This window comes from Chlorocebus sabaeus, chromosome 8, assembly GCF_047675955.1.
Source record: "Chlorocebus sabaeus isolate Y175 chromosome 8, mChlSab1.0.hap1, whole genome shotgun sequence".
Classification (NCBI taxonomy): Eukaryota; Metazoa; Chordata; class Mammalia; order Primates; family Cercopithecidae; genus Chlorocebus; species Chlorocebus sabaeus.
Genome location: NC_132911.1, coordinates 52,042,322 through 52,065,972, shown reverse-complemented (window position 1 = coordinate 52,065,972; position 23,651 = coordinate 52,042,322). Strand labels below are relative to the sequence as shown.

At 42.4% G+C, this 23,651-nt stretch overlaps 1 protein-coding gene across 4 annotated transcripts in view; it reads left to right on the top strand.

The window, feature by feature from the left end:
* PRKDC (protein kinase, DNA-activated, catalytic subunit) overlaps nucleotides 1-23,651 on the top strand; it is a 189,496-nt gene that overhangs the window by 4,049 nt on the left and 161,796 nt on the right. For all 4 annotated transcript variants that reach the window (XM_008000566.3, XM_008000564.3, XM_008000565.3 and 1 more), the window contains exons 4-16: nucleotides 146-220; nucleotides 1,337-1,445; nucleotides 1,852-1,964; nucleotides 2,053-2,152; nucleotides 10,452-10,507; nucleotides 10,597-10,627; nucleotides 11,111-11,268; nucleotides 15,324-15,470; nucleotides 18,491-18,655; nucleotides 19,112-19,280; nucleotides 19,947-19,996; nucleotides 21,376-21,501; nucleotides 22,294-22,446. In XM_008000566.3, the coding sequence (XP_007998757.3) occupies nucleotides 146-220; nucleotides 1,337-1,445; nucleotides 1,852-1,964; nucleotides 2,053-2,152; nucleotides 10,452-10,507; nucleotides 10,597-10,627; nucleotides 11,111-11,268; nucleotides 15,324-15,470; nucleotides 18,491-18,655; nucleotides 19,112-19,280; nucleotides 19,947-19,996; nucleotides 21,376-21,501; nucleotides 22,294-22,446 (1,452 nt within the window). The remainder of the gene's footprint in view (nucleotides 1-145; nucleotides 221-1,336; nucleotides 1,446-1,851; nucleotides 1,965-2,052; nucleotides 2,153-10,451; nucleotides 10,508-10,596; nucleotides 10,628-11,110; nucleotides 11,269-15,323; nucleotides 15,471-18,490; nucleotides 18,656-19,111; nucleotides 19,281-19,946; nucleotides 19,997-21,375; nucleotides 21,502-22,293; nucleotides 22,447-23,651) is intronic.

Genomic DNA, 23,651 nt, shown 5'->3' with positions numbered 1-23,651 from the left:
CACTGCACCCAGCCTAATGTTATATTTTCCACAGCTAAATACTGAATTTTGATATTGCTTCTCTTAGAGACGTAGTTTCAGATATTGCTGAGTCTCAGTTTTTATATCTTATTGATGATTTTGGTTATTTTTTTTTTAAACCTAGAATACTTGTACCAGTGTTTATACAAAAGATAGAGCTGCTAAATGTAAAATTCCAGCCCTGGACCTTCTTATTAAGGTAATTATGTTTTTAAGTACGTGCATCTTACATTAAACGTATAACTTTTAAAAGAAAGTCAGAGTTTTGAGTTGTATTTTGGGTGATGTGTTTGGGGAAGGATAGGATCTAATCACACTGATGTATGGGTAAGATGCACATTTTCCAACCATCACCTGACAGTACCCTGACTTTTTGTTCTCAGACTCTTCTGGGCAGTAAAAGAAGAATTCTGAGTTGTGAGCAGAATGAAAGGAAAATGACTAAAGAATTTATTGCTCTTTCATTTATCACCCTTACTGGCTTTGGCAAAACCTAATGCTATTAGGAATTGCTGAAAGATCACCTTGTATCTCTGAGGTTTTTCCTAAAATCTTAGCACTGGGAAAGAGTTCATATGTTTTCTTTTCTTTTTTTTTTTTTTTGAGATAGAGTCTTGTTCTGTCATCCAGACTGGAGTGCAGTGGTGCAATCTCAGCTCACTGCAACTTCTGTCTCCTAGGTTCAAGCGATTCTCCTGCCTCAGCCTCCTGAGTAGCTGGGATTACAGGCATGTGCCACCATGCCTGGCTAATTTTTGTATTTTTAGTAGAGGCGGGATTTCACTATGTTGGTCACACTGGTTTTGAACTCCTGACCTTGTAATCTGCCTGCTTCGGCCTCCCAAAGTGCTGGGATTATAGGCGTGAGCCACCGTGTCCAGCAGGAATCGGTTGATATGTTGCAATTAAGTGGTTGTTGGGGTCACTGTGACCTGTTTCTGTTTTTTTTTTTTTGCATTTGTATTTTAGAATTCCTTTGTTTCTGGTTGGTCCTGGGTTTTGTAGGCTTCTGGGAGAAAGGTTCTAGTCATGTTGGTTTCTTGGGAAGGTAACAGTTAAGCCTAGAGTATTCTTCCCCTGGTGTTCTTACACCACCCATCTCAACCTCTAATTTCCAGATAAGCTGGGTGGATGTGAATCCTGAGAGACCAAGTGTAAGTCCTTGAGACACACCTAATTCTGAACCTTTGCTGTGTACAGAGGCACTGAGATAGAGGAATCCCTTTATTTCCCTCTTTAGAGAGAATGCTAATTTATATTATTTTTTTTTCTTGATTCCCACACTACATTGATGTACTAATTTGTATTCTTTTAGTTACTTCAGACTTTTAGAAGTTCTAGACTCATGGATGAATTTAAAATTGGAGAATTATTTAGTAAATTCTATGGAGAACTTGCATTGAAAAAAAAAATACCAGATACAGGTGAGATGCATTTACATGTTGTTTTCAAATAGTTTAGCAAATTAATATTAACAAATTATTAGCATAAGACTTAGATTTTCTCTACCAAGGTCTTATATGTTTTACAGATGAATCCTTTTTGCTGAAAATAAACCAAAATGAAACCAAAAAACATGTGAAGACTTCCCTTCCTAAAAATGTTAATTTTTACAAAATTATTCCTTTAAATGGAAAACTCACATGTCAAATATGATTAATACATTTGCATAAAACTTAGGAAAAAATGCAGTCCTAAAAGCTTTATGTTTTATATATCTTATTGTAAAATTAATTTTGAACTTCACATTATTTTATTTTCTTCATACGTTTTGGTTAGTATAACTTATTTAAATGTAGTTTAAGACCTTGTCTAAAATTTTCTTTTCAGTTTTAGAAAAAGTATATGAGCTCCTAGGATTATTGGGTGAAGTTCATCCTAGTGAGATGATAAATAATGCAGAAAACCTGTTCCGCGCTTTTCTGGGTGAACTTAAGACCCAGGTATGATAAAATTTATGACATTCTGCTTCCGTAGATGTGGTTGTTATTTTTTTCTTGTAATGACATTTTCTTAAATCTTTCCTTTTAGATGACATCAGCAGTAAGAGAGCCCAAACTACCTGTTCTGGCAGGATGTCTGAAGGGGTTGTCCTCACTTCTGTGCAACTTCACTAAGTCCATGGAAGAAGGTATTGCTTGGCTTCACTTGATTTTCTTTATTCAAAAACTAAGTCTAACCAGCAATGCCTGATTATTTCTTTGAACTCTTAAACAATTCTGAATTCACATACAGTGGTGAGAAATAATATAGAGGGACCTGTGGGCCCTCCCCAGGACATCTTTCCCAACTACAGCACAACAGCATGGTGGGCGTTAACATTGATGTTGTCCGCTGAGCTTTGTTAGATCTCACCAGTTTAACATGCACACATTTGTGTAGGTGTATTTAGTTCTGTGCAGTTGTTTCACATTTTATTTTTTTTGAGACAGAATCTTGCTGTGTCACCCGGACTGGAGTGCAGTGGTACTTTCTTGGCTTACTGCAACCTCTGCTTCCCAGGTTCAAACAGTTCTTCACTTCAGCCTCCTGAATAGCTGGGACTATAGGCATGCACCACCACGCCTGGCTAATTTTTTTTTTTTTTTTTTTTTGAGATGGAGTCTTGCTCTGTTGCCCAGGGTGGAGTGCAGTGGCTCCATCTCAGGTCACTGCAGCCTCTGCCTCCCAGGTTCAAGTGATTCTCCTGCCTCAGCCTCCTGAGTACCTGGGATTACAGGCGCTCGCCACTAAACGGCTAATTTTTTTTGTATTTCTGGTAGAGATGGAGTTTCACCATGTTGGCCAGGCTGATTTCGAACTCCTGACCTCAAGTGATCTGCCCACCTTGGTCTCCCAAAATGCTGGGATTACAGGCGTGAGCCACCACGCCTGGCCTAATTTTTGTATTTTTAGTAGAGATGGAGTTTCACCATGTTGGCCAGGCTGTTCTCAAACTCATGGGCTCTAGTGATCCACCTGCCTCGGCTTCCCAAAGTTCTGGGATTACAGACGTGAGCCATTGCACCCAGCCCTTTTAAAAATTTTTTTTTTTTTTTTTTTTAATAATTGAGACATGATATCACTATGTTTCCCAGGCTGGTCTTGAACTCCTGGGCTCAAGTAATCTGCCCGCCTTGGTCTCCTAAAGTGCTGGAATTATAGGCATGAGCCATCACACCCAGCGAGTTCTGTGTAATTCTGTCACGTGTATGTGCCATTGTAGTCAAGATATTGAACAGGTTGATTAGCACAAGGGTCCCGTGTGCTACTGACTTAGAGCCATAGTTAACCTCTTCCCCCGTCTTGGCCCCCTAATAAGGGCTCATCTGTCTCCATCTGTGGTTTCGTCATTTCAAAAAGTTACACAGATGAACTCATGGTATGTAGCTTTTTCTGTGTTGCTTATTTCACTTAGGCTAGTGTCTTTCACGTTCGTCCATATCCTGATGTGTCAGCATTGTCTTCTTTTCAAAGGCTGAATCATATTCCTGTGTGTATTCACTGCATTTTGTTGATTCATTCATCCATGTATGGACACTTGGTTTGCCTCTACTTAGTGGTTATTCTCAGTAGTAGTGCCATGATCATTGTACAGAAATCTGTTGGCAGTCCCTGCTTTCGATTCTTTTGGGTATATACTTAGAATTGTGATTGTTGGATTGTATGGTAACCTTAGTTTTAAATTTTCTGAGGAATCATCATACTGTTTTTCACAGTGGCTGCAGCATTTTACATTCCCACCAGCAGTGCACAAGGGTTGCAGCTTCTCCACATCCTTACTGACTTCTCATTTTCTATTTTTTTGGTAGTGGACATCCTAATGCTTAATGGTTGTGAAGGGATGTCTCGTGGTTTTGATTTGCATTTCCCTGATGATGAATAATGTTGGTTGCTCATCTTTTCATGTACTTACTCGCCATTTGTGTGTCTTTGGAGAAATGTCTGTTCAGATCTTTTGCCCATTTTTTAGGTTAATTGGTTTGTTTGACTTTTTGTTGAGTTGTAGATATTATTTTCTTCTTTCTTTCTTTCTTTCTTTCTTTCTTTTTTTTTTTTTTTTTTGGAGACAGGGTCTTGTTCTCTCACCCAGGCTGGAGTGCAGTGGCTCAAACATGGCCCACTGCAGCCTCAACTTCTTGGGCTCGAGGAATCCTCCCACATTAGCCTCCCAAGTAGCTAGTACCAAAGGTGTACACCTAATATTAAAACATTTTTTATAGAGTCAAGGTTTTGCCATGTTGCCCAGGCTGGTTTCTAGCTCCTGGGCTCAAGTAATCCTCCTGCCTTGGCTCCCCAAAGTACTAGGATTACAGGCGTGAGCCACTGTGCCTAGCTAGATACCAGTTTCTTATCAAATATATATGATTTGCAAATATTTTCTCCCTCCCTTTTTCTTTTTTTTTTTTTTTCTTTTTTTGAGACAGGGTCTCACTCTGTTGCCCGGGCTGGAGTGCAGTGATGCAAACATGGCTCTCTACATGCTTCCACCTCCTGGGCTCAAGTGATCCTCCTACCTCAGCCTCCCAAGTAGCTGGGACCACGGGCATGTGCCACCACAGATGGCTAATTTTTTTACTTTTTGAAGGGACATGGTTTCCCCATGTTGCCCAGGCTGGTCTCCAACCAAGAGATCTGCCCACTTTGGCCTCCCAAAGTGCTGGGATTACAGGTGTGAGCCACTGCACCCGGCCCTTCTCTCGTTTTTTGAGTTACATTTTCACGGTGTTGATTATGTCCTTTGGTACACAAAAATCCCTTATTTTGCTGAAGTTCAGTTTTTTCATTTTTTAAATTTTTTTAAGAGATGGGGTCTCCCCAGGCTGGAGTACAGTGGCTACTCACAGATAGAATCATGGCTCACTGCAGTCTTGAACTCCTGGCTCAAGCAGTTCTCCCACCTCAGCCTCAAGAATAGCTGAGACTATAGGCACCACCATGCCTGGCTCTTTTTATATTTTGCAGAGACAGTCTCGCTGTGTTGCCCAGGCTGGTATTGAACTCCTCCCATCAAGTGATCCTCCCACCTCAGCCTCCAAAGCATTGGGATTATAGGCATGACCTGCCACGCCTGGCCAATGAAATTCTTTTCTTTTTCTGAAAAGACAAATGTAACTTTTAATACTAAAATAATCTTTTTTTTTTTTTTTTTTTCTGAGTCTCGCTGTCACCCAGGCTAGGGTGCGATGGCGTGATCTCGGCTCACTGCAAGCTCCACCTTCTGGGTTCACGCCATTCTCCCGCCTCAGCCTCCTGAGTAGCTGGGACTACAGGCACCCGCCACCACACCCAGCTAATTTTGTTTTTGTATTTTTAGTAGAGATGGGTTTCACTGTGTTAGCCAGGATGGTCTCCATCTCCTGACCTTATGACCGCCCACCTCGGCCTCCCAAAGTGCTGGGATTACAGGTATGAGCCACTGCACCTAGCTGATCCTAAAATAATCTTAAGCAGGGACAAAAAAAACTCCTTTGCTCTTTCTTATCACTTTTTTTTTTTTGCGACAGAGTTTCGCTCTTATCACCCAGCCTGGAGTGCAATGGCGCGATCTTGGCTCACTGCAACCTCTGCCTCCTGGATTCAAGCCTTTCTCCTGCCTCAGCCTCCCGAGTAGCTGGGATTACAGGCATGTGCCACCATGCTCAGCTGATTTTTGTATTTTTAGTAGAGATGGGGTTTCACCGTGTTGGCCAGGCTGGTCTCCAACTCCTGACCTTAGGTGATCCACCTGCCTCAGCCTCTCAAAGTGCTGGGATTACAAGGCATGAGCCACCACCCCTGGCGTCCTTATCACTTTATCCTCAAGTAATTACCAAATGTTTGTACCTACTCTGTGTTTTTCTTCCATTAGGTTGAAACTTACAAAATTGCTTATATCCAGTGATTTTTTTTAACCTATGTAAGCAGCAGTTTCATTTTAAGCTAATGTTTCTACCCATGGCTTCTTCCTTGCTTATCAAGACTGTTAGAGTAGCCCTGTATAATTTTCCTTCCTGTGTTCTCTCTCCTCTCTCCTGTATCCTGTGGCTCCCACTTCCTCAGCTGCTTTTCAACCATCACCCCTTTTAGGAAGCAGTTATGATTCCCCTGAGGTGAGCCACTTCCTCTGGCCTCTGTACTCCCCTCTGTGACAGCACTTACGGTCATATTTTAAGTTTCTTAGGTCATATGTTTGATTCTCTCCCTTGACCCTGCTGGCAGGTGATGGTGCTTATTTGTCTTTATGTATACTTGGCTTATAACTGGCACTCAGTGAACATTTATAGTGGAAGGAAAATAGTAGCACTTAGTGCTCATTTTTTGTGTGTTAAGGACTATTCTAGACATGTTGCAAATGGCAGGTAAAATGTCTCTGTTGTATAGATTAGTAAACTGCAACTCAGACAGGTTAAGTAACTTGCCCCAAGTCACAGTGACTTGTGTAGTTAGGAGAATAATGGCCACCAGGGTTTCCCATCCTCATCCCTGTTACACTGCATGGCATAGTGGAGTTAAGGTTGCTAATCAGCTGACCTTGAAGTGGAGAGATGATCCTGGATCATCCCCATGGGCCTGGTGTGATCACAGGGTCCTTACATATGGAAGAGGGAGGCACAGAGGAGGTCAGAGTAAGGGGATGTGGAAGGTGGCAGGAACCAAGGCATGGGGGTGCCTCTCAAGGCTGGAGAAGCGAGAAAAGGGTTCTCCCCTAGAGCCTCTCAGAAGGAGCACAGCCCTGCTGATGCCTTGAATTTAGCTCAATTTGAGAATCATTTCAGACTTCTCACTTCTGGAACTATAGGTAATAAATCTATATTGTTTTAAACTATTAAGTTAGTGGTAAGTTATTATGGCAACACTAGGAAACTAACAAACGACAAGTCTGGGATTTAAGCCTTGGTCTGAGGCTAAAATTTATACTATTTTTGTGATGCCACGATCATGTGACTTCAAGCACTAAATACTAATTCATTCATGGTATATATAAGGCACCCAGGAAATACAGACTGTATGAATGAGTTATTAAAATTAAAAGGTTGGGCAAGGTGGCTCCCGCCTGTAATCCCAGCACTTTGGGAGGCCAAGGTGGGCAGATCACAAGGTCAAGAGATTGAGACCATCCTGGCTAACATGGTGAAACCCTGTCTCTACCAAAAATACAAAAATTAGCTGGGCATGGTGACACATGCCTGTAATCTTGAACCCGGGAGGCGGAGGCTGCAGTGACCCGAGATCGCGCCACTGCCCTCCAGCCTGGTGACAGAATGAGACTCTGTCTCAAAAAAAATTGTATATATATGTGTATGTATACGTGTGTGTGTATATATATATGTAAACATTGTTTTTGAGACAGGGTCTCACTTTGTTATCCAGGCTGTAGTTCAGTGCTGTGATATGGGCTCACTGCATCCTCAACCTCCTGGGCTCAAATGATCCTCCCACCATGGCCCTCCCCGAGTAGCTGGGGACTATAGGTGCGTGCCACCTTGCCCTGCTAATTTTTATTTTATTTTTTCTTTTTGAGACTGAGTCTTGCCCTGTCACCTAGGCTGGAGTGCAGTGGTGCGATCTCGGCTCACTGCAACCTCTGCCTCCTGCGTTCAAGTGATTCTTGTGCCTCAGCCTCCCAAGTAGCTGGGATTATAGGTGTGCGATGCCATGCCCGGCTAATTTTTGTGTTTTTAGTAGAGACGAGGTTTCACCATGTTGCCCAGTCTGGTCTTGAACTCCTGGGCTCAAGCGATCCACCAGCCTTGGCCTCCCAAAGGTGCTGAGATTACAGGCTTGAGGCTCTGTGCCTGGCTATGGGTACCATCTATCTAAAGAGTGATGAACTTGGTGTTAAACCAGTGATTGAAATCACCAAGTTCCTACCGTCATGAGCTCAGTCTAGTGGGGGAAACAGATGAACAAATAAAGCAGCTCTGCTGATTTTGGAGTTCAGCAATGCCCAGAGGTGGGGTGTAGTGAAGAGGAATGCCAGAATTTGGAGAAATGGAGCACACGACCCACTGGTACTTTCTGAGGATGTAATGCAGAAGTCGTGGTCAGAAGGAGGAGAGGGAGACAACTGGGGAAGTGCTGGGAAGAGCAGTCATTCCAGGCAGCGGGTGCTCAGCACCCAGCCCCATGCTCGGCCAGCCTCTGACCCTGTGCTTAGCCTGCGTGCAGTGGTCCGAGGGTCTATAAGAGCTGGTGTGTCGAGAGTGTGGAGGTACACAAGGTGGGCCAGAGTGAGATGGGAAGGACACAGGGTTGGTGTGTGAGGGTTTTCTGAGCTGGGATCTCATTCCAGATGGAGTGGGAGCGAGGGCTTTTCAAAAAGGAGTGGATGTGGGCCAAGAGATGTTTCACAGGGGTCTGTGTGACTGCTGTTGGGTGTGGGATGTGAGTTAGTGTAGGATTGAGAGACTGTTTGTGAGAGACTGAAGGCTGCTGCACCTGGCCAAGAGAGGGTTTAAAAAAAGTAGAAGCAGGCAGGGCACGGTGGCTCACACCTGTAATCCCAGCACTTTGGGAGGCTGAGGCGGGTGTATCATGAGGTCAGGAGTTCAAGATCAGCCTGGCCAAGATAGTGAAACCCCATCTCTACTAAAAATACAAAAAAATTAGCCAGGCGTGGTGGCAGCCACCTGTAATCCCATCTACTCGAGAGGCTGAGGCAGAGAATTGCTTGAACCCGGGAGGTGGAGGTTGTTGTGAGCCGAGATCATGCCACTCCCTTCCAGTCTGGGTGACAAAGCGAAATTCTGTCTCAAAAAAAAAGAAACAAACAGAATTTGCACACCCGTGTTCCTAGCAGCAAATCCATAGTAAGCCAAAGGGCCAGAACCACCCAAGTGTTCATCCAGGGATGAATGGATAAAATGTGGCGCATAGACACAACGGAATATTATTCAGACTTGAAAAGGCAGGAAAGTCTGACACATGCTGCAGCATGGATGAACCTTGCAGACAGGTTGCTAAGTGGAATAAGCCAGCCATGAAAGGCAAACAATGTGTGATTTCACTTATACGAGGTATGTAGAGTAGTCAGATTCACAGAGACAAAGTAAAATAGAGGTTACTGGGGCTGGGGGAGGGGAAATGGGAGTTAGTGTTTGATGGGCACCCTTCTGTTATTGATGGTGAAAACATTTTGGGTATAGACCATAGTGATGGTTACACAACAGTGTGAATATATTTAGTGCCAACGAATTGTATCTGTACACATTGTTCGAATGATAAATATGTGTGTTTTACCACATTGGAAAAAACAGAACAAGACTATGCTTGTACGTGGAGTGGGCCACTAGAGGGAGGGGCTGCAGGAGAGTGGACCATGGAGGGCAGAGCCTGGAGAAGTCTGTCTTTGCCAAGTCCCCACACCCCAAACCCACTGTGTACTGTGGGTGTCCTTGTGTCTGCACACTTGTGTTTACTAACTTGATTACTTTCTATTTGAATGACCTTTTCCCCAACTAGTACCTATTCTTTCAGTCTCAGAACAAATGCTACCATATCTGGAAAGCCTTTATAGAATACTCATAGTCGGAAGAAATCTGCTTGTCGTGAATTCCAAAGTAGCTTTTTTTGTATCTTTTTTATGCCACCATCCTGCAACCATGCAGATGTGTCTCTGCTTTAAGGCCTCTCTGACCACATTCTCTCTCCAGCTCCTATCACATCATCATCAGGGCTCTGTCTCAAATATGTCAGTCCTTGCAATAAAAGCAAACAGTTCTTGAGTCTTTGTTGATTACGAGTCACTGTTAGAAGGGTAGAGAAATTAGTGATGAATAAAGCATGACTCCATAGCTACAATGAATAATCCGGTGGGAGACAGTTATGCAAATAACTGTGATGTCAGTCAGGCCAAGATTAGAGCCTCATGTTATAATTGTGTGCCTATTTTATCTTCCCTTTTAGTTAATAAGTATGCTGAGGTCAAAGATCATAATTTATTTGTATTTGTAATTGTCATAATATCTTGGCGTGTACTGTTTTTTTCCTGTTTTTTTTTTTTTTTTCTTCTTCTTCTTCCATATACTACGTGTTGAGTAAATGCCTGGGTGTATTGGGGAGAAATGGTATGTTTGGCCATGAGTAAGTTATTTTTTTTAATCCTCCAAACTATCCTAAAAGAAAGGTATATACTGTCCCTATTGCAAATAAGAAAATTGAGGCTCTGAGAGATTATCTAACAGAGCTTGTAAGTGATGAGTTGGTGTTTAAATCTCTCAGAGCTTGTAAGTGATGGGTTGGTGCTTAAACCATGTCTTTGTTATTACAGATTTTCATTCTGTTTTCTCGCAGTTATAACCGTGCAGCAGTAATAACTTGCAACTTTAGCTAGATGGAATGATGAAAGATGTTTCTCCTGAATTCACAAGAGACTAATGGGGTTAATATAGGTGTCAAGCTGTCTGTAAAGTGTGTCATGTGATACTGTTATTACAATTTGTAACAGAGGCTTCTTGGTATTTCCCTAGATCCCCAGACATCAAGGGAGATTTTTAATTTTGTACTAAAGGCAATTCGTCCTCAGGTAGGATTAATATTACTATTAATATTATTCTAATGCCTTTACAGTGCAGTCTTTCAAATACTGATGGTGAATTTTTTTTTCTAAAATAGATTGATCTGAAGAGATATGCTGTGCCCTCAGGTAGGATTCTGTTTATGATGAGGTATAATATTTTAGATTACTAAATTAACATCTCAGGTAAGCTTTTGCTTAAACTTTGAATGAAAGCAAATGTGATAACATCTGTGATGTTTCACACACAGTTATTTACAGGGAGGCTTTCGGTGACTTAGTAAGCTCGCTGAAATGGTGATACTCAGGTTACATGGTTGAAATCATTTTATTTTAGGATATCTTTCAGGCGATCCAGGCTGTTCGATTCTGCCTTTGCCTCAATGAATCCTGATTCCACTTCTGACCCTTGTATTGGGATTTGTTAGTGAAGTTATGGGCCTGTTGATTGGCAGCGTTAGAGGCTGACAGGGATCCCTGGGTTACTGTAGTGTAATGGTACTAGATCTTCCTGACCACAGTCTTGACTTTGACATATCCCTGCAGGTTTTTTGGTTTTCTGTTCTGTCTTATGTCGTCTGATTTTAAATATAATGGCTTTTGCATTTGCAGCTGGCTTGCGCCTATTTGCCCTGCATGCATCTCAGTTTAGCACCTGCCTTCTGGACAACTACGTGTCTCTATTTGAAGTCTTGTTAAAGTGGTGTGCCCACACAAATGTAGAGTTGAAAAAAGCTGCACTTTCAGCCCTGGAATCCTTTCTGAAACAGGTACCACACATTCAACTGTCATTTAACAATATTCTTTCACACACAGAATTAAATTCCCTTTGTATGCATACGTGTTTGAAAATAAATATAAGTTGATCTGTTAGCTTCTGTAGTATTTAAAGCAGAAAGCTGTTGATCAACCAGCCTCATGGGAGGCAGCCAGACTGAAAGAGAGCTAAGGAGATGCCAGATTTGATTAGGGCCTCAGAGCCCAGATTGAGCCAAGTCTAATGGAGTGAAGACATGGTGGTGAGGAGGTGGCCGAAAGGGCTGGGAGGTCAGAGCTGGAGAGTGGGTGGAGGCCTGAGGATAGCTGAGCCCCATCTCTTCTGGAAGAGAAGGGCCAGCTGTCTCCAGGGGACAGATAGATGCTTGTGTGTCAACTTGAAAACGAGGAGCGCCTCTTTGCCATTGTGGATTTTCCACCTCGATAGGAGGTGGTTATAGAATCTGCACCTGCGTATGTGGAAGCTTGTCTGGTCGGCTGAGGAGACCTTGCTTGTCATTCTGAGCACTGGTCTGCAGGATATCCTGGGCTTCCAGAGGTGTCCGCAGGGGCCTGGCCACTAACGAAGTGAACTTCTGGGGTTGCTCTGAGGGAAAGGACTGGAGATTCACAATAAACGTTTTCTTAGGGGCCCTGCTATATACATGGGTAAACAGTAACTGCATTCACAGGGTATCCTTGCAAACCTGTGTGAAGAGTGTTGCAGTTGTATTAGCTTGAGAGTCACAGCCAGGATGTGTGGAAGGAGAAGAGAGAGCACTGCCATCCTTTTTTTAGGTCTGGGCCTGCCTCCCAAAAAACTGAGCCAATGGGTCTTGTCTTTGGCCCCTGCCTCTGTCGCCTGTCCCTCTTGCCTCCTTAGCCTCCCTGCTGTACTTTGCCTTCCTGTCAGACTGTGTTCTCCCTGAAGTCACTCTTGGCTTTTAGGTTACCTCTTCTTGGTCCTCCTCATAAAACTTCCGTTCCGCTGAACTTGGCTGGCCTTAGTTGCTAAGGGAAATAAAAATCTGAGGAATTACTTTTTACTGATTCATATGAATATGTTTGCATCTCAGTGAACATTTACTGCAATAAACATCTTGACAGAGAGAATTTCATGCTTTGTTAGCAAGGAGGAGTGTCTGGGATGTGTGCAGAGGGGTCATCCCTGGTGGCACCCCTGGGGCCTTGTTCCCTAGTGATGGCCTGCCTTTCCTAGCGCAGGGCTGAGTGGGGCATGGGCCCGCAGGGAAGCCCGCCAGCTCTCCCTCCACTGCACTGGTTGTCTTTAATGAACCACGCAGACATCTCTGTTTCACATCCTTGCCAGAGACTTTTCAGTTCCCCACTCCAATTCTTAACAAAAACTACATTGAATAGATTTTAGAGTTTCATTGAGGAAATATATTCTACCTGCTAATCTCGTGAGAAAGTTGTACGAGCTTAGTCAGGGGAGAAGTTCAAGAGAACTATCCTCAATGCTGCCTTCAGCACTGATACCTGTTGCGAGTTTGGGAGTTTCCAGTACACCCTCAAATTTGATACTCACAGCTATGGTTTATTACATCTAAAGGACCCAGATAAAAATCAACCAAAGGAAGCAGCACATGGTGTAGAGACTAAGAAAGTACCAAATGTGGAGCTTCCCTGGTCCTATCCCCACGGAGTCAGAGCAGCATTCGTTTCCCAGCATCCATGTGTGACAGCATGTGTGGAGCACTGACTGGGTGCTCTCCCGAACCTCTGTGTTTGGGGTTTCCCTTGGGGACCCACCCTGTAGGCATAGTGGGTTGTTGGGTCTCAGCTTCCAAGGCTTCTGTGTGACCCAAAGCTCCCATTCCGAGTCACATTGTTACCAGGTGTGGCCAGCCCCACCGTGAGTCCCATTATTACATCATCCCTTGTGACCTGAGGCCCCAAGCAAGGAGAGAGACCCTCCTTCCCTCCTACTTCAGAATAGGGAGTGAAGACAGAGGAAGAGGGAAAGAGGACTTTACATACAGGATACATAATTTTTTGGCCTTAAGATTTTCCTCTATGTTGAATATGTTTTCCTCACAGTGACATCTATATGTTTTTTTTTTTTTTTTTTGAGATGGAGTTTTGTTCTGTCACCCTGGCTGGAGTGCAGTGGCGTGAGCTTGGGTTACTGCAACCTCTCTCTCCTGCGTTTAATCAATTCTTGTGCCTCAGCCTCCCAAATAGCTGGGATTATAGGCACCTGCCACTGTGCCTGGATAATTTTTGTTTTTTTTTTTTTTTTTTTTTTGTGACGGAGTCTCGCTCTATCGCCCAGGCTGGAGTGCAGTGGCCGGATCTCAGCTCACTGCAAGCTCCGCCTCCTGAGTATACGCTATTCTACTGCCTCAGCCTCCCGAGTAGCTGGGACTACAGGCGCCGACCACCTCGCCCGGCTAGTTTTTTGTATTTTTTAGTAGAGATGGGGTTTCACTGTGTTAGCCAGGATGGTCTCGATCTCCTGACCTCGTGATCCACCCGTCTGGGCCTCCCAAAGTGCTGGGATTACAGGCTTGAGCCACCGCGCCCGACCTTGTATTTTTATTAGAGACAGGGTTTCAGCATGTTGGCCAGGCTGACCTCAGGTTAATCTACCCTTCTTGGCCTCCCAAAGTGCTGGGATGACAGGTGTGAACTACTGCGCCCGGCCGACATCTGTATGATTCATTTTCAGTGGCAGTGTAATATATAATGATATTTATGAGCCATAATGTTTTAATCTATCCTTTGCTACTGTTGAATAATTATTTTTCAAGTCTTTAATATTATATACAGGAAATAGTTGAATAAAGATGCATTAAAAACATGCTTACTGGGAATACAATAACAGAAAATTAGCAGTGTTTAGGTGGTTACACATTATAGTAAATAATATTTGGTATTCTGTAATTAAGTAAAATGATATTGTTGTTTGTTTACTTCTTGAGAAACATTTATAATATGTTTTGTGAAGAAGTAAATTATGAAACAGTATATACAATGTTTCATTCTTCTTAAACAAATAGGGAGCAAAGTTCCCGAAGGTCGCGCCCTAAGACCTAGTGGCTTTAGGGGGATTGGCAAGTGTATGGATAAATTGGCAATGGAAGGCGGGTTTTTTTTTTTTTTTTTTGAGACAGAGTCTCGCTCTGTCGCCCAGGCTGGAGTTCAGTGGTCGGATTGCAGCTCACTGCAAGGTCTGCCTCCCAGGTTCACGCCATTCTCCTCCCTCAGCCTCTCGAGTAGCTGGGACTACAGGCGCCCGCCACCTCGCCTGGCTAGTTTTTTTTTGTATTTTTTAGTAGAGACGGGGTTTCACCGTGTTAGCCAGGATGGTCTCCATCTCCTGACCTCGTGATCCACCCGTCTCGGCCTCCCAAAGTGCTGGGATTACAGGCTTGAGCCACTACACCTTCGCCCGGCCGAAGGTGGGGTTTTTTTCTGTCTTTGATAATTGTCTAGATAGATTCCTTCCATTCTTATTCTGGACAGTCTTTGTGCTGAAATGGGGAATGCTCTTTGAATACCTGTATTAGTTCTTGCATTTAGGATCTTGTCTCTTGGTTTGGTAAATAATGATCTATTTGCTTCTCAGACGACATTTTCCCCTTGCATAACTTGATTTAAGCTTTATAGTTTGTAGCTTATTTTTTTGAAAACTGAGATGTCTTGTCGTTCTGATTGTTCTGAACTGTATTTATTGATGACGTCTGAAATCACTGGTCCCCTGACAACTCTTTTTTACTGTGTGGGTAACAGGTGAGCTCTAAAGACTGCTCTTTGCTTCCTCAGATAATCTTACTTCAAAACCTGTTTTTTTTTCTTTTCAGACTTAGGCATATCCTCGGTCTCTTAGTCCCTTCTCTAGGAAAAATGTATCACATAACCTTATTTAAGACACTTTTCTGAACCTGATAGAGACTAAGCAAAATGGAAGCAAAGGGTCTTTATGATTTAAAGCAATCGCGTGTAACTATAATAGTATATTAGTAGCATCTAAACAGTTCTAGTTTTTCCATATTTGTAAAGATTCCATTGCTATTAAATATTTCAAAATATTATGTATTTGCAGGTTTCTAATATGGTGGCGAAAAATGCAGAAATGCATAAAAGTAAACTGCAGTACTTTATGGAGCAGTTTTATGGAATCATCAGAAATGTGGATTCGAACAACAAGGAGTTATCTATTGCTATCCGTGGATATGGACTTTTTGCAGGAGTATGTCTCATTAACTTACTCTGTTTTGTCTTGGTTTCACGTGATTGTTTAAAGGAATCTAATTTATTGCATTTTGAGTAGTGTCTAATACTTGCAACAATACAGCAGACCCTTGAATAACGTGGGCGTGAACTGCACAGGTCCACTTACATGCAGATGTTTTTCTGCCATACAGATCAAAAATACAGTGTGTGCTGGATTTGAAACTTATATAGAGGGCTGACTTTTTGTATATGAGGCTTCCACAGAGTGACTGTGGGACTTGAGTATGCATGGATTTAGGTATACTGAGGAGGCCTGGAACCAATCCCTCCCACATATCCTGAGGGTCACTGTATTAGTGTTGTTTATTAACAGTTAAGATTCCTTCACTGTCTACTATGTACTAGAATTCTTTATATGTGTTTATCTCAAATTCTTCTAACCCTTAGGAGCTGAGTATTACTCTGTTTTACAGATTAGCAAACCGAGACCCAGAGAAATTAGGAAACTTGTTAAGAGACTCAGAATTGACAGAACCAAGGCATAAGTCCAAGCTTTTCCCCTCTATACTATGCTGCTCCTTATTCCTAAAGTAAAATTGTAGTTGATTTCACTCAGTTTTAGAAAGAGAAGTTAAAAAAAAAAGAAGTTTATATGACAGAAAGAGATATATTTAAGAATATTAGCTAGGTGTGGCAGCCCACACCTGTAATCTCACCACCTTGGGAGGCTGAGGCGGGCAGATCACCTGAGGTCAGGGGTTTGAGACCAGCCTGGCCAAAGTGATAAAACCCTGTCTCTACTAAAAATACAAAAATTAGCCGGGTGTGGTGGCATGCACCTGTAATCGCAATTGCTTGGGAGACTGAGGCAGGAGAATCTCTTGAACTCAGGAGGCAGAGGTGGCAGTGAGTTATGATCGAGCCACTGTACTCCAATGTGGGCAACGGAGACACTCTCTCAAAAAATTTTTTTAAAGAAAAATATTAAGAATAACCCTAGTTATTTCTTCTTAGTGGAACTCTATGACTTCTGCTTTGTAGAAAAAACAACTAAATTCCTTTTTCTTCCTATAATCTCTCCCTTTTTTTTCTTCTTTCTTTCTTTTTTTTTTTTTAATTTTTGAGTTGGAGTTTCGCTCTTGTTGCCCAGTCTGGAGTGCGATGGCATGACCTCGGCTCACCACAACCTCTGCCTCGGGGGTTCAAGCAATTCTCCTACCTCAGCCTCCCGAGTGCTGAGATTACAGGCATGCACCACCATGCCTGGCTATTTTATTTTTGTATTTTTAGTAGAGATGGGGTTTCTCCATGTTGGTGAGGCTGGTCCTGAACTCCCGACCTCAGGTCATCTGCCCACCTTGGCCTCCCAAAGTGCTGGGATTACAGGCATGAGCCACTGCTCCTGGCCTCTCCCTTTTTCTTTTCTTTTTCTTTTTTGCCTCTCAGGCTGGAGTGTAGCGGTACAATCATAATTCACTGCAGCCCTGACTTCTAGGGCTAAGCGATCCTCCTGCCTTAACTTCCCGAGTAGCTGGGACCACAGGCATGAGCCACCATGCCCAGCAAATTTTTAAATCTTTTGTAGAGATGATATCTCACTTTGTTACACAGGCTGGTCTTGAACTCCTGGCTTCAAGCGAACCTCCTGCCTCAGTCCCCAAAGCACTGGGCTTACAGCTGTAAGCCACCGTGCCTAGCCTTTCCCATTTTCTTAATCTTCATCTCCATTTGTCTCTGTTGCCTTCTTTAAATATGCTTAGGGCAGAAGAAACAGAATGGCAGAAGGCTCTGAGCTAAAAGATCGCATGAGATTTTCCCTTTACGCAGTGATCTACCCCCACTTGAGCTTGTCCCTGTGGCTAGAGCATGATAGACAGGAAAGGGGAAACGAGGTGCACCATCAGATCCTCTGGGAGTCTGGACTGGATTCAGAAGTCCTGGAAAAGAAGCCTTAGAAAAGTCTGAAATTGAGCAATTGCATTAGCACATTTGTGAGTTTGAAAAAATGTCTCTGGTGTGGTGTGGAGCGTGACATGGAGCATCTTCCAGTCATGTATGGACTCCTGGCCTCTCCTGTAGATGGACAGCCTTGGGGGCAGGGACTGCCTTTCATTTGTCCTCAGTACCCACTGTCTAAACAGTGCCTAGAACATAGCTGACAACCAATAAATGCTTCCTGTGTGAATAAGTATTGAAAATGTGATTACATATTATTATACAAAGCATCTTTATAATGAGATACCATATTTTATTTATTTATTTATTTATTTATTTATTTATTTATTTAGGTGAAACCTCACTGTTGCCCAGGCTAGAGTGCAATGGTGCGATCTCAGCTCACTGCAACCTCCACTTCCCGGGTTCAAGCGATTCTCATGTCTCAGCCTCTTGAGTAGCTGGGATTACAGTTGTGCGCCACCACATGTGGCTAATTTTTGTGTGTGTGTGTTTTTTTTAGAGATGAGGTTTCACCATGGTGGCCAGGCTGGTCTTGAACTTGTGACCTCAGGTGATCTGCCCGCCTCGGCCTCCCAAAGTGCTGGGATTACAGGCATGGGCCACTGTACCTGGGCAGATACTGTATTTTATATCTGTATTTCTTCTTAATTAAAAAGCTTATGGCTCACGCCTGTAATCCCAGCACTTTGGGAGGCTGAGGCGGGCAGATCACCTGAGGTCAGGAGTTCGAGACCAGCCTGAGCAACATGGAGAAACCCTGTTTCTACTTAACAATACAAAAAAAGAAAAAAAAAATTAGCCAGGCATGGTGGCTCATGCCTGTAATCCCAGCTATTCGGGAGGCTGAGGTGGGAGAATCACTTGAACCCGGGAGGTGGAGGTTGTGGTGAGCCGAGATCATGCCATTGCTCTCCAGCCTAGACAAGAGTGAAACTTTATCTCAAAAAAAAAAAAAAAAAAAAAAAAAAGCCTTATTAAACTTGTGTTTATAATCACATGGCTTAACATGACACCTTAAATATCATTATTTTGATCTTGATAAGATTGATGAAAACTTATGTTTTCCCTTTTCTAAAGCCCTGCAAAGTTATAAACGCAAAAGATGTTGACTTCATGTATGTTGAGCTCATTCAGCGTTGCAAGCAGATGTTCCTCACCCAGACAGACACTGGTGACGACCGTGTTTATCAGATGCCGAGCTTCCTCCAGTCTGTTGCTAGTGTCTTGCTGTACCTTGACACAGTAAGTGAACTAAACAGCCCAGTTTTAAGTATTTAATCTTCATTTCTTCAAATAACTCGATGGAGTCATACAATACATTTAGTGTAGGCACTGTTGGGAACAATGTGACAGTTTTAGTTAGTATTTTGTGGCAATACAATTATTGTCATGAAACTTGATTTTTTGTTATCCAGAACAGGAAAAAAAAATATTTGTTTCTCTTGCCATCTTTCTGAAAGATTTGGAATTGTTGCTTGGGATAGAATTGCACCTCAAGACAGTTTTTACTGTGTGTGTGTGTGTGTTTTTTTTTTAAGGCAATCACAGTAATAAATGTTAAGCAGCAGGTTAGATGACAAACCATGTTTTTTTTTAAATAAGTATCTAATTCGGTTGTAATTACTTAGAATATTTGTATTATTCCTGTATTCATTGATTCCCTCCTCTAACTCACGGTTTGCTAATTATTTCCGGTAGGTTCCTGAGGTGTATACTCCAGTTCTGGAGCACCTCGTGGTGATGCAGATAGACAGTTTCCCACAGTACAGTCCAAAAATGCAATTGGTGTGTTGCAGAGCCATAGTGAAGGTGTTCCTAGCTTTGGCAGCAAAAGGGCCAGTTCTCAGGAATTGCATTAGTACTGTGGGTAAGTTTGCAATTTATTGTTTTTATGAGTAATGTTGGATAATTAACACATTATTTGATATAGGTAAAGAGAATCTGTTTACCAAATTCTTTTGTATCTTTGATACAACTTTTGATGAACTCCTAAATTTTGGTAGACCAAAATCTTATCCTTTTTTCATCCTATTACCTCTGAATTTTAATAGTTTTACGTTTTTGGGTTTTTTTCTTTTTTTTTGGAGAGAGGAGTTTTGCTCTGTCTCCCAGGCTGGAGTGCAGTGGTGGAATCTTGGTTCGCTGCAATCTCTGCCTCCTGGGTTCAAGTGATTCTCTTGCCTCACCCTCCAGAGTAGCTGGGACTACAGGCGCCTGCCACCACGCCTGGCTAATTTTTGTAGTTTTAGTAGAGACAGGGTTTCACCATATTGGCTAGGCTGGTCTTGAACTCTTGACCTTTTGATCCACCTGCCTCGACCTCCCAAAGTGTTGGGATTACAGGCACGAGCCACTGCGCCTGGCCAGTAATTTTAAGTTTTAAAATTAAAGCTGTTAATGAACTTAGAAAATAAATTGAGAGGTAAAGTTGGGTTCCAAAATAAAATGACTGGGTTTTTTTTTTTTTTTTTTTTGAACGTTTGATTCTATTTTTCAGTGTTTCCTTCATTTTTGTTGTTTTTTCTTTTTTCAGTGCATCAGGGTTTAATCAGAATATGTTCTAAACCAGTGGTCCTTCCAAAGGTAAATTCTGAATTTAATGTTTAGAAAATTAATCTGTTATCACTGAAAGTTAGGAATGTTGCTGAGGTTTTCGAATATAATTTTGCAAAAGTGGCCGTTCTTTTCTTAGTTATTAGCAATGCCTTACATTTTGAAAAGCATAGGACATAATACCTCTGTATTTTGTTAGGCAAATACACTTCTAAGGTATGAAACACCTTTAAGCGTAACTTTAGGTTTTATACATTTTCGTAAACCAGAAAATGTTTTCTCTCTTGAAACTCTAGGACAGATTGCTGAGGGAGGCGTATCTTAGTTCCCAGAAATTATAGGACATATGATGAGATGAAAGATGGAACTGTGTACGAAAGCAAGATTATTATAGCACATTCAGTGGATATTGTATTGAAATACTTCTTGGTATATCACAGTATTAGTCACAGAAGAATCACGTATTTTTCTGCTTTTTATTTATTTGTTTATTTTTTGAGACAGAGTCTCGCTCTATCATTCAGGCTGGAGTGCAGTGGCGCAATCTTGGCTCACTGCAGCCTTCCCCTCCAAGGTTCAAGCGATTCTCCTGCCTTAGCCTCCCGAGTAGCTGGGGTTACAGGCGACCGCCACCTTGCCCAGCTAATTTTTATGTTTAGAGTAGAGACATTTTGCCATGTCGGCCAGGCTGGTTTTGAACTCTTGACCTCAGGTGATCCACCCACCTTGGCCTCTCAAAGTGCTGGGATTACAGATATGAGCCACCGCACCTGACCTCAACTTTTTAAATTGTGCTTTTTTTTTTTTTTTTTGGGAGACGGAGTCTCGCTCTGTCGCCCAGGCTGGAGTGCAGTGGCCGGATCTCAGCTCACTGCAAGCTCCGCCTCCCGGGTTCACGCCATTCTCCTGCCTCAGCCTCCCAAGTAGCTGGGACTACAGGCGCTGGCCACCTCGCCCGGCTAATTTTTTGTATTTGGAGTCTCGCTCTGTCGCCCAGGCTGGAGTGCAGTGGCCGGATCTCAGCTCACTGCAAGCTCCGCCTCCCGGGTTCACGCCATTCTCCTGCCTCAGCCTCCCAAGTAGCTGGGACTACAGGCGCTGGCCACCTCGCCCGGCTAATTTTTTGTATTTTTTTAGTAAAGACGGGGTTTCACCATGTTAGCCAGGATGGTCTCGATCTCCTGACCTCGTGATCCGCCCGTCTCGGCCTCCCAAAGTGCTGGGATTATAGGCTTGAGCCACCGCGCCCGGCCTAAATTGTGCTTTTATAATACAGTGTCTTCCTTAATTATATGGTCTCCTATGGGTGGCAGTTTAATTTAGAAAATTCCGAAAACCAGCATGTTCTGGCAGTAGTGCTGCTTCTGAGAATCCATCATTACACATTGTCATGCTGTCTTTCTGACCAGGGCCCCGAGTCTGAATCTGAAGACTACCGTGCTTCAGGGGAAGTCAGAACTGGCAAATGGAAGGTGCCCACATACAAAGACTACGTGGATCTCTTCAGACATCTCCTGACCTCTGACCAGATGATGGTAATGTTTACCATTTGAAAGCCATAAATGTACCTTACTTCTTCTATTATTAGTCTTCATAGTTTAAACATAAGACTTATATCAGAATTATATTTTACTAACTTTCAAAAATTTAAAACTGTACTTCAAAAATAAAAAATTAAAGCTATGAATCAGGAAGTTAGAATGAGAGTAGAAATAAATGAATTGAAAGAAACACAGACATAGAATTCCTTTAACATTAATTAGTTACTATTGCTGCGTCCTCATTTTAATTTTAAATAGCGAGATGGTACAGCTCATGCTAAGCTGTTCTTCCTAACAGGTCCAGTCTGAGGATGGATATATATGTATTTGTATATATGTGTATCTGTGTATGTTTGTATATGTGTGCATATTATGTATGCACATAAGTATACGTGCGTGTCCTTACATGTACACAGACATAGTGTCTGTAGATGCATATTACACATATTTGTGTTTATACATACACATCCACAAATTAATTGGGGTAAATGCTTTGACAAGGATTTGCCTAAATCTTCTCACTTACCACTATATACAGAGTAAGTATTTATTACATGACTGGATAAATGATATCTGACTGAAATAATGCTATTGTAATAATTTAGGAAGGTATCTTACAACTTGAAAACTTCCAGGTAAATCTGCTACAGTTTATCATCACTGTTTCCATAATACCCAAATCGGCACATATATCTGTATATGTGTCTTAATGTTTATAAAATACTCATACTAATACTTTTTTGCACAAGTTTTTGAAGTTTATTGGTTTTTTTTTTTTATTTAAAGGATTCTATTTTAGCAGATGAAGCATTTTTCTCTGTGAATTCCTCCAGTGAAAGTCTGAATCATTTACTTTATGATGAATTTGTAAAATCCGTTTTGAAGATTGTTGAGAAATTGGATCTTACACTACAAACACAGACTGTTGGGGAACAAGAGGTTAGAAATTTTTATTAGTAGTAATTTTTCATCATTTTTGTATCAACTGTCTTTGCATATAAATATTTAGGGGATAATAGCACATTTGTAGAGGAGGACTGGAGAAAATTTGGTTCTTCAGGATTATTATGTGCCATTGATACATTTCTGTTGGATATAACCTATTGTATAGAAAGTGTTATTACTAGATGGTTCAAAAACTAATTTATGTATGTTAATTTTTTTTTTTTTGTAAAAGTTATTTACTAGGTTCATTTGTTTCTTATTCCTTAGCAATAGTAAACAGTGACAGAAATCTTATGTAGAAATGACTTTGTGTAGGATAGGGAAACCTGGGGTTGCTCTTGTTTATAGTTAAGGAAACTTGTGGTACAAGGTGTTAAATGTGTTCCTGAGATAGAACAGTATAGATAATAGGAAGAGAAATAAGAAAATGCCCTCCCTTTTTTTTGCACGTAATTTTCCTAGCCTGGATTAAAGATACGTCATGGCTTAGGCCTGGTGCGGTGGATCACACCTGTAATCCCAGCACTTTGGGAGGCTGAGGCGGGTGGATCACAAGGTCAGGAGATCGGGACCATCCTGGCTAACACGGTGAAGCCCTGTCTCTACTAAAAATACAAAAAATTAGGCAGGCATGGTGGCGGGCACCTGTAGTCCCATCTACTTGGGAGGCTGAGGCAGGAGAATGGCATGAACCTGGGAGGCGGAGCTTGCATTGAGCCGAGATCACGCTACTGCACTCCAGCCTGGGTGACAGAGACTGTCTCAAAAAAAAAAAAAAAAATTAGCCAGGCGTGGCGGCGGGTGCCCTAATCCCAGCTACTCAGGAGGCAGAGGCAGGAGAATGGCGTGAACCCCAGAGGCAGAGCTCGCAGTGAGCCGAGATGGTGCCACTGTGCTACAGCCTAGGTGACAGAGTGAGACTCTGTCTCAGAAAAAAAAGGATAAGTCATGGCTTAAGGCCACCAGCCTGGAGCTGCCCTGCTCTTGTTTGAGGCATTGGTGGTAACTGGACTCCACGGTAATTAGGCTGACGAGAAAGAACTGAGATCCTGGGGAGGCATCTCACTTGCTTTCGACTGCAGTGATTGTTTCAGACTAGATTGTGCTGATTTGAGTTCACGCGTCAGTACCTCCACTGCAGTCCTGAGAAGTTAGACAAGAGGTAATGGGGAGAATGTGCAGAGGAAACATGAAGGGAA